The sequence below is a fragment of the Tyto alba genome, unplaced genomic scaffold (genome assembly GCF_018691265.1).
Source record: "Tyto alba isolate M040663 unplaced genomic scaffold, T.alba_DEE_v4.0 Super-Scaffold_23, whole genome shotgun sequence".
NCBI lineage: Eukaryota > Metazoa > Chordata > Aves > Strigiformes > Tytonidae > Tyto > Tyto alba.
In genome coordinates, this window is record NW_024881297.1 from 2,194,591 (window position 1) to 2,205,755 (window position 11,165).

General features: G+C 44.6%; 1 protein-coding gene across 29 annotated transcripts in view; it reads right to left on the minus strand.

Annotated features, from left to right (window-relative positions):
• Positions 1-10,195, minus strand: part of CAMK2D (calcium/calmodulin dependent protein kinase II delta) — a 161,317-nt gene extending 151,122 nt beyond the window's left edge. For 8 of the 29 annotated variants that reach the window (XM_042796286.1, XM_042796279.1, XM_042796280.1 and 5 more), the window contains exons 1-2: positions 9,439-10,017; positions 8,527-8,621 (exon numbers count right to left, since the gene is read on the minus strand). In XM_042796286.1, the coding sequence (XP_042652220.1) occupies positions 8,527-8,621; positions 9,439-9,506 (163 nt within the window). In that variant the 5' untranslated portion in view covers positions 9,507-10,017. Of the gene's footprint in view, positions 1-8,526; positions 8,622-9,055; positions 9,122-9,438; positions 10,024-10,118 lie in introns of those variants that run through there. The other 21 variants (XM_042796281.1, XM_042796274.1, XM_042796283.1 and 18 more) reach the window with 9 other exon arrangements.
• Between the last annotated feature and the right edge of the window lie 970 nt (positions 10,196-11,165).

Below are 11,165 nucleotides of genomic sequence, written 5' to 3' on the forward strand. Positions count from 1 at the left end.
TCTGAACTCTTTAATTCTGCACATATTAACCTCTGACTAAAGATGGGTTTGGGTAAAGCTCTACATCCAGTGGAATGAAACTGCAGCCATGCTTTCCACAGTGTTTACAGAGTAAAAAACGATGCACAATATAAGGAACCAACTCCTTACACAGCACATTTAGTATGGGGGCAGGGGCTGTCCAACCAACAACCCAACTGACTGATTTGGCTGTAACTGAGCAAAATAAATCACATGACCAGTCATGAACTTTTTCAGCAAGCACACTCTACCTTCAAGGTGAAAGTGACTGCCAAAACACCAAGTAATTCTGGTTTTATGGATGCCAGACAGTTCTCTTGGAAAGTATCATCAGGTTGTTAACTTGTAGCAGTGACATTCTTGATTAGCGGTAAGAATAGAAATAATGCCTCCCGTCACACAATGAAATGTTTCAACTCGACCAGCAAATATCCACAGCATCATATTTCCATTATTAAATAAAATCTACTTTGTTACTTCTGAGAGGTTTTTTTTTTTTAAATTAAGCCTGCATGTTTCACTCTCCAAGTTTCCTGTGAAATACTCACTACTTAAAAAAGGTCAGGAATTCACATAATAAAAGTTACCTCTAATCACCAGGTAGGCAAAGGTCCTTTCTAGCTAATACAACAAACCTAAACCAGCACAGAGATTTATCTGTAATAGCTAGCTCAGCATATTAACTATAATTCTCTAGACCTAAAAACCTAATTGCAAAAAGTAAATATATGCCGTAGCACAATTTATGCTTCCCAATTTCCACTAAAGAGGCCCTGGATTAAAATAAAAGCTAAATCAGGGGTAAGACATATTTGCAAATTTGCATAAATTCCCCCTCCCCAGCTTTTCTGACTCTCAGCTATAGCGAGTGCTTCTATCCAGTGGCACCTATAGAAACAACAGATTCAAGAGAAATTAAGTAAACTCTCAGTTCAGCAGGATATATCCAGCAGCTTCTAATAGGATACAACAGGAATTAACAGGGCTGCAAAGCTTTAAGATGAGTTTTCTAATTCAAACGACTGAAACTCAATGCATTTCGGAACAAGCTGACAACAGCCTAGAAAATGACATTGGATAACAGCACAACTGCCTCCCCTGGAAGAAAATACTAAAATCATGTCACACAAATTCTCCACTCACTCTGATAGCATGCACAAGACATTTCTCATAATACTAGGATTAAACTGATGAGGAGTTTGCACAAACATGCACACAGAGATACACGCAGAGTTCAATACATACCAGGAATAAACAAACAGATTGTATGTGTTTGTCTCCAAAACATAGCAGATGTTTCTTCAAATTCAAGGCACCATTTTTTTAAATAAGGAACTAAGCAAAAGGAACTTCTATCTTCAAGATAGGTTTTTTGTTCTCTATTAACCTTTTTCAATGAACAGAGGAAGTTATGTTTCACACATAATCTTTCAAAAATCCCCACAATATCCTTACAAAGCATTTGACAAACGTGCCATAAATGTGTACAAAGGAGGAAGCTGGACCCTGACATATGAAACACCCTGGCCTACGTTTCTCAGGAGGTCAAATGAAGGACAGATACATGAAAAGCACTATTTTGGCAGTACTGACATTTGTAAATCAAAATATTTAGTTAACTTTTATTTAAATCTCTCAGATCAGGCACTTCCCAATTAAATGAAAAAAACAACAAACTCCCCCCAGCTTTTTCCTGTCTTTCAAGCAATAGTCAAAATGGTCACCAACAAAAAAAACAACAAAAAAAACAAAATCCCCAAACTCGGACCTTGGAATCGTAAGAGTGTAAATAAAACCAGCAGAGATGACTTCACATACCACTAATAATAACCAGAGAAAGTGAATAAATAATTTTTAGTATTTGGACAAATATTTACCTACATATGGTAGGACTTCCACATTATAATACCATTTTTATTTTAGCTAGGTTTTAAGACTAAGAGAGATTTTTGAAATTCGGTGCAGAACAAACCTGCAGAAATTCAGTCTCAGTTCTTCCAGGAACAAGTATATTTCTACCTGGCTGTCAGTAAGGACAGATGCAAGTCACTTAAATACCTCAGCTGGCCTGTAGTTTCAGATCACGACAGACATAAACCAATGTTTTCTATGTACGGTATTGTGTGCAAACAGACAGAACCAAGCTACAGTAAAGGTTAAGTGTTTACCATTGCGCTTATTTCCTTGTTTTCATAGTTGACCAAAAGCTTTCATTTGGGAGTACGATTTGGACATAAGTAGTAAAACATTATCAGGGAACACAACTTCTTTCAGAGCAGGAGGAAGAGAACACATCCATATTTCAGGATCGGAATGCAGGTGCAGAAGCTGAGTAAAGGTATTCTGTTCACATTTCCCCCTGCACCTAAGTTCTCCCATCTTTCCCAACAGAAGCAATTCTGAAAGTGGAACTGTTCAGACGTGCAGTTAAGTACGTCTTCAGTTTGCAGCGAGTGAACACACAAAATAGAAGCACACATCAGTGCCAGAATTTGCAACTTCTGACAAAAATGGCAGGAAAGCAGTAGCTGAATAAGACCCCAAGTATCCCTCTGTTGTTAAGGTTTCAGTGGAAGAGATGTGAAAGCAGAGAGGGGGTCCAGGCCAAAGTAGTGGTGAAACACAGTGAGAGAAAACAGGAAGCTCCCAAGAGGGACAGATGCATTTGACTGATTTATAATTTTAGGCATGCTTAATAATCTTGGAGTTTGGACAGAAAAACCTCTCATGTACTTTCCCTCCCGGCACTGGGCTTGGTCAAACCGAGATGACAGATGATGCAAACACCTCTTTACTTCTCCATGCCTCCCCTGAGTTATTTTACATATTGGATTTGGGTCATCTATCCACTGCAGTCAATAGCTACAGTTTCACAAACTGCAACTTTCAGGATAACCTCCAAGCACTGTTTTCACAGTATCACTTCAAATTATGAAGCTACATGTTAAGGACGTTTCTCTGAAGCATGTGACAAGAACAGCAGCAGAATATACTAGAATTCCTTCACCCCATCCTCCATGTGGAAATATGTGAAAGCTACACGCTACAATTTTTTCTAGTGCATACCTCCCAGTAGGGACACCAGCAACAAGCTTTAATGATATCAAGAGTAATACATCCATCTACAATTTCTGATGTAATTTAAGGCCCATCACTCTATGAGCTATAATCTCGTTTTCTAAGAGCCACAACAGTCACAACAGAGAGAGAAAAACAAATCATTTGCAAAGAAAAACAGAAGCGGCATTATCAAAATCATATAATATTTGCTAAGGGTAATTTAACTATGAACTGCCAAGAAAATTCATTATAAATCTAGTTTAAACTGCTAGAATAAATTAACTGCTACCAACAAATACTCATCACAATGAGTTTCAAAGTCCTCATTCTCACTGGTACTAGAGAGTTCTTCAGATTTTCACTAAAAACAAAACATAACAAAAGCTCCAAACCTTCAAAACTGAACACCTACCTACCCAAAAATCCAGGGGTTTGAGTTCTATTTTTGTTTTGTTTTGTTTTTTCCACGACAGTCTTACAAGTGCTCTCTTCACTCTAAGCTTTCTGAATGGACTCAATTTTAACAGATAGAGCCAACAGTCTGCTAAATTACAGTAACTTGCAATTGAAACAAATACTTGCAGATAAATATGCAAACATATCTCTACTAAATCACGTCATCTTTATCGAACTGACAAGAATGCCATGACTAAGCTGAAGGACATAAAGAGCACAAAAATTAGAAGAGCGCAGTCACATGTTAGCAGGTAAGCCTTCCTACATACTATGGAAAAACATTTTTAAAAACATTCTTAAAACATGGAGGAAGGCATGGCTAACAGACTATTGAAGATATTGAAGAAAATAGCTAAAATCACAAATATACTTCTTGTCTTCACAAACACAAAATCTGCTTCACTGGCAACTAAATGCCCTTAAGGATAATACTCTATGTGTGGGAACAGCTTCATGGGTATGTAAGAACAGAAATTAGCATTAAAAATACATGTGTTATAATAAACTTGCACAAGTGTCTATGTGCTTCAGAGGTTAAGATCTTTACCTAGATTAGGAATAATTACTTTCTCCTCCTATGGAGTACAGGAAGCCTTATTAGAGCTTGCCTTCCTGTAAAACATCTGGCACTGACTGACACTCACTGGCTGCTTGACTAAATGAAATGTTGGTCTAGTGACGCAAGAAAAATGTTTATCTCTGCGTCATGAAAATCGACACTGAAAAATACCAGCCTATACGCTTCACATTTCATTCATGGGCAGCTTTTGACACTGAAATACTCATCCCTCAGCAAGACTACTCAATACTGCCACTGAAACATTGTTCTGAAAGGGCAGGGTTTCCAGCCTCCTCACCCATCAGAGCTTGTTGCAGAGAACTGCAATCGCTCTAGTCACCCCTGGCTATGCCTTGCATCTGCAGCCACAAGCCCATCGGAAATACTCTCTTCTTTGAAGAATAGGAAGATGCTGAAAAGGATTTGGGAGATTTCCTGCAACGGAGGAAGATAAATAACCGGTGAAGCCTCCAAGGCTCAAAGCATAAAAGCTCACTGAAGCTAATGGAATGGCTGGACCCTGAAAGCTCATGAGAACTTTTTCACAAAGCAGCAATAACCTCCAGATGATCCTTACATTACTCTTAATAATATGTATGCCCATCAACAACAAAGTGGTTCGTATTTCTGCTGCAGCAATCTAAGGGGTGGGAGAGGTGTCTGAGCAGCATTTACAAAAGCACTCTAGAAAAGAAAATGGACTAGAGCATTATCCTCCTCTCACAGATACCATCAAAGGCACGGTGCTTCTGGCCACTACAGAGAAAATATCAATGAGTTACTGGCCAAAATGATACCCAATGAAAATATATTGGTAACTGACTTTTTCAAGTGTGATCAGAGAAGTGGATATTGATCATCTTTTTTTTTTTTTTTTTTTAAGTCAGAAAACAAGGCCCAAACCTGTTAAGAAAATGGGATCTGTTTATATGAAATCAATTTGGATCAAAGCCAGAAGATGCTCAAAAGAAAAGATAAAAGATGCACACGTAATGACAAAAAGAAAAAGATTATTTGTTAATTATTTGGAACAGACAGGGGAAAAGTCACCTCACAGAAGTTCACTTTTATCTACATTGCTTTCAACACAAGAAAAACAACATAGAGAAGCCCAAACTAGCACACTTTAGAAACTGAGGAATAAGAAAATCCCAGCGACTTCATGAGATGAAACAATACAGGACCCACAAATAGCACACAGATATTCTTCACTTTATCCTTAGTTTTCTGTATGCCACTGTTGCAGTTAATTTTAGAGGGGTATGTTACACAGCTTTTTTCTTCGCTGTTTTAAAAATCAGCAGCATAATCAAATGGTACAAGCATGTTGAGAACATACTCGACACAAAACTAGCTGTTGATATTCTAATATCAATTTCATACTTTAAATGACTTAGTAAATGCCAAGTCAAAGCTCAGAACTTTTATGAGCATCATCTTAAGAGTACTTAAGAAGAAAATATATGTTATTCTAATAAGCAAAAGTGGTTTTGCTATACTGAAATAAAGATATTTAAATTGCAAGTATTTATTATTTTTATTACTAAAATCAGAAAAACATGGAATTGTGATTGCCATGTGAAGCCAAATATTTAAAATCGTAACTTCTTTTAAAGTGTTTTTATTACATTTTGGACCACAATTTGTAAATAAGAGCACAGCAGATCTAAATAACTGATCAACAACTTAAAAGCACAAAGGTGGCTTCTGCTAGAACTAGGGGCATAGCTGCTTTTCCCCTCCAAAACAAAACCAAAGTCCATGCCCCTGCACACAAGCGATTAGTCTGAAATTTCCCTGTAATTGTACAAGGAAACAATGAGCACACACCTTCACTGGCATAAATCTGTGACCAGATCAGTTGCTTAATTCAGAAGGACTACTAAAGGATTTGGCTAAATCTCCAAGAACATTTATGGCTGAAGTAAAAGAGGGATGGGGAGACAAGTGTTGTTGTTACTGGGCTGAAGCCCGTTAAATAACTTTTAATTTCAAAGCTACATTAAGGAAGCTTTATGTTGTGTTGACCTCTCCACAATACACACTGAAACTACTCTTCTTCAATCTTGCAACTGAGAAGCCCCAAACGGGACATTGTGCTTAGAAGACTTCCAGAGCGCCAGGCACATACTAGGGACACGCATTTCCAAGCCAAGAACCTCTTAGCTCTGCTCACAGATGAAGCTGACACGATGAACAGTCCTTTAGATTTACATTAGAATTGGTATTTCAAGTATGAATTATGAAACACAAAAGTGAACTGCTACCTCATCATGAAGCCGTTCAGATGTGATTAGAACGAAACTTGCAATTTAGATTTGAAAAACACTATCTTAGTTGTAAGTTGTATACCTATTATCAGCCAGGAGACAGTATCACAGTTTGAGACTTTTTACTGTTCAGTTTTTGCACAAGTGCAATTAAAGTGCACCTTCCTGCATTTAAAGAAACGCCTAATAAGAATCTGAAGATTTCTAAGAAGCTTGCTCTTCAAAAGCTGTTTAGAAGATTTCAAACCCCTAAAAACCAAAACCACCACCACAAAAAACAACCAAGAAAATAAAAAACCTCAAGTATTTCTGGGATCTCTGGAAACAGAGATGGAAACGCATTACCTGCATTCATGGACATGGCATCACATGCGTTCTGATAAGAAAAGATATTTCACAGTCCAGCTCTAAAGTGTAACCCCTTCCTTTAAGGGCTTATGTGATAAACCTGGAGAAAAATTTCTGTGAATTTTGCCTCATTCCATCTTGTGAGCCAAATTTTCCCAAATATGCTTCCACTGATTAATGGACTACACCAAGGGCCAACTTGGTCCTGCATGAACGGTCAAAGAAGTACAAAAATTAAAGCCTGAAACGTAGTACGTTCCAAATAATGACTTCTAAGGAAGACAAAGTTTTTATCAATTTAGCCTAGCACGTCAAGATTTCTCCCATCATATGTAAAAATCCATGGCATGTAGGTAACCTGGTGCTGATCTCGCTATAGCTTCTCATCTTGAAAGGTACTTCATACAAGATCTATGAAATTACACAGAAGGTGTGGTTTATTTTAAGGATCAAAATTCAAGAGATCATGTTATTATGCTAAGAAAAGAAAAAAGGAAGATATGATTTTAGCAAACTTGTGAAAATACTTTCACATCTCAAGTATTACAATTTCCTTAATCTCTCTCCCTTGAAATCCGTAACTCTACAGAGAGGTATTTTAAATTCAAGTACCTTTTGAAAAATAAAGGAAAACAAATCTCACAGTGAGAGTACGAAGACTAAAATGCAGCAAAAGGTAAAAAGTAAATTTTCACACAACTTCCATCAGCTGAAGAGTACTGACACAATGTTGAAAGACCTTTATCAGAGAGCAGCATGTTACCAGAAGATGCCATACCATCATATGTAATATTTTATGTTTAAAATGAATGAATTAATTCAAACTGCTGTTTATCTGCAGTGATTCCTTTGCGTCAAAAGCAAACCAGGTCATAAACAGGTTTTCACACTGATGCTATTTGCTTATTCACTTCCACGTTCTTTACCACACCACAAATTCATATATTCACACAGACAATGTTAGGGGAGAATAATCCGTAATCTGCGACATCCTAGCACAAACACTCTGACTGGGACTTAACAAGCAACTGCTGTATCACCATTAAGGCTTGCTTTCGACAACAGTAACCCCCAGTACGTGTAGTTTTACCTCAAGTGTATCATAAAGACATATCCCCTGGTACTGAAAATATCTAGGCAGTATACGCATCACAGGGAAGATACAAACAAGCTGTACAGCAGGTATCACAGTTGGAATGTAACAGTAAAATAGTTCATCCCTTGATCAGAATGACTTGCTTCGCAAATGGTTAGTTCATAAAACGGTATTTTTCTTCCTTAACGTAATTTTCTTCTCATAACAAAGTTTAGTGTGAGGTAGAAGTACGTTTTTTTCTCATGCATTTATAGTCAGGCTTTGATGTTCATACTTAAATGCAATGGAAACACAGAATCCAGTAAAGTTGTAATACTTAAAATAAAAGCTATAGTAGAAACTTATTCCCCAATCTTTCCCAAAAAATCGGCTTGAAAAATGCTTGGAAGCTGATATTCAAAGTTCTTTACATACAAAAATGAAGAGGCTATGTTACATTTAATATTTGTACATCTTTTCTTGAAATGCTTTACAGTGATCTCAGACCTCCATGCAGTTAATCCATGAAACATTTAACACAGAAAAAAAAAAAAAGCACCAAGGAAATGAAAAAAAAAAAAACAACCCAAACAAGCCTCAAGGAAATGCAAAAAAAAAAAAAAAAAAAAAGAAATGTATTAAGTTATTTAGCTATTTTTAATATTTTTTTAACGTTTCCCACAAGAATGCAAAAATGGGGAGGATGCATCATAAAAACTAGGTTAAAATATACCCACCCCTAGCCGAAAGCTTTTTGGTGTTGATAATTTTGGCAGCGTACTCTTGTCCTGTGGTGATTTTCATACATCTTCTCACGACGGAGAACGCCCCTCTGGAAAGCAAGAAGCGGACAAAGTGTCAGTCCAGCTGAAACAGTTCACTGCCATTACCGGCACGAGGGTTTTAATGGGTTTCAGGGAGAGGTGTGATGTTGGCAGAATTAAAAAAGGAGAAGGAAAAAAAAAAAAAAAAAAAAAAGAAATCAGGGAGTGCAGGTCAGCATTGATTTTATTCACCCGAAGAGTAAACTCTGGCCAGAAAGGCGGCACAAGCCGGGCGAGCGAAGCCGTCCCCGGCGGGAGGGCACATTCGCACGACCGGCGGTGGCCCCGTCCCCCCGTGTCCCGTCCCCCCTCCCCACGGACACGGGCGCCCCGCCGCGCCGCCAACATGGCGATCGGGGCCGGGGGCCGCCGGTCCCGCCCCCGCCCGCTACAGCCGTAATAATAATAATAATAATAATAATTAAGAAATTCATTAAATAACCCTAAGGCAGCTCCCGCGTCGGGAGGACGAGGGGCAGCTCCCCGCCGCCAGCCCGAAGCCTGTGGCCGCTCCGGGGCTGGATATACCCGGGGGGGCGGGCGCGGAGCCCCGGTCCCCCCCCGCAGATAACGCCCAGGTGGGGTGTGGGGTGAATGGGGGGGGGGGGGGGGTTGGAAGGCGGGAGCCAGGGCGCTCCCCTCGCTGGCCCCGCCGGGCTTTCGGCACCGGTAAGGCGACCCCCTGTCCGCCCCCCCCCCCCCCCCCCAGCCCCGAGCCCTCACAGCCGGGGGTGCCTTCCCCGCCGCGCCCCAGTAACGGCGGGTCCCCAGCCCCGAGCCGGCTGCCCCGCGTCCGTTCGCCCAACGGCGGGGCTCCGTCCTTACTTCCCGAGCTCCTCGAAGAGCTGGTACTCGTCGGTGAACCGGGTGCAGGTGGTGGTTGAGGCCATCATGAGGGCGGGCGGCCGCCGGTACCTCCGGCGGCCAGGGACGGCGAGGCGGTGACGGCGGAGGGGCTGTGAGGCGAGGCGAGGCTCCGCGCCGGCTTCTCCTCCTCCTCCTGTGACGGGGCTGCCTCCGCGCCCTCCTCCCCGCCAGCTGGCGCGTCCTCCTCCCCGCGCACGGCTCCGGTCTCCCCTCCCTTCGCCCTTTAGGGAAACAAATCAATACAGAAGCGCCTCTCCCCTGCTTCCCCCCAGCCCGCCGGCGGAGGTGCCGCCCAAAGGCAAAAGCCAAGCCGGGGCGGGGGGCGCGGCGCCGCCGTGCTGAGGGGGCGCCCTCCGCCTTCCTCCCAACCGCCGCGCCTCCGCCCCGGCTTCCCGGTACCGTGCCTCCCCCTAGCGACCCCGGCCGCGCCCGCCCGGTCGCGGCTCCCTCCCCGCCCCACCGGGGACGCCGTAGCGGGGGGACCCTCACACTGCGGCCGGGGACTTGCACCGGGAATGGGGGGCGGGGGGGGGGGGGGGGGGGGGAGAGGGCAGGACCGGGACCGGGACCCCCGCTGTGGGGGGGGCGGCGGGAGGCGCTCGCGCTCGCCGCCTCGCGCCCCGAGGAAGCGGATGCACCTGCGCCCCGCTCCTCGAGCGGCCGCCTGACGTCACAAACCGCCCGGCAGGGGAGGGGAGGGGGTGACGGCCTCGTGTCCGCGCGCGTGGCGGCGGCGGCGGCGGTGGTGGTGGTGGTGGGAAGCGCGTGAGGGCGCGCGCGGCCCGGGGGGCCCCGACGCCGCGAGGGCGCCCCGCCCCCGTGGCGCGTCATCAGCGGGAGGGGGGGGGGAAATAACGCACCGCGCGTGCGCAGGGCGGTGGCCGCCCGGGGTCGCGGAAGCTTCCGTGGGGTTTCCGCGGGAAGGGCCACGCGGCCGCCCCTCAGGGGCTGGGGGGGATTGGCGGGCGGTGTCTGCGCGCGGGGCGGGGGGGGGGGGGCGGCGCTCGCTGAGGGGACGGGGCGGGAGGGCGCCGAGGCGCGCGGTCTGCTCTTCGCCGTGACGGCGTAACTAGCTTCGTCGCAATTAGCGCGGTCCTTCGGCGCGGATTCACCGTAAGCCCCGTGTTTCGCCGCTCAGTGAGGGCCGCGTTAAGTGGAGCCGGTGCCTGCGCGGCCCGTGGGTCGTTCCCGCGGGTCCCCTCACACCAGCCATTGCAATCGGTCGCCCCGAATCCGAGAGGGGCGGGGGGGGGGATCCGGGCCGAGAGATGCGGGAGCGGGGGACGGGGGAGTCGCCGGCAGCTCGGAGGAATGTCAAGACACGAAATGTTGGCGGTGCCTTACACGGAGCCGCCGAGACACGCGTGGTGCGAAGGGGCCACGGCGCACAGCCGAGCCAGCGCCGCCGGGAAAGGAGGAGGATGCTGTGCTTGCTGCGCAGAGAGGGGAAGGGTTGAGAACACAAAAGCGGAGCGCTCGTGTGCGGTGATGAAGACAAAATGCAACAGTAAACAGCTGCCTCGGTTCTTTAACCTTGGGCTAATTTCTGACCCAAACAAGAGCAGGCTCCTCTGCTAAAATAGCATGTGACCGCACCATCAAAGGCCACCAGTGAACACAGAATGAGGGGTGACCGGGCCATCTGAATGGTACTGAAATTCAGGAGAGAATTCTGCAAGATGCTT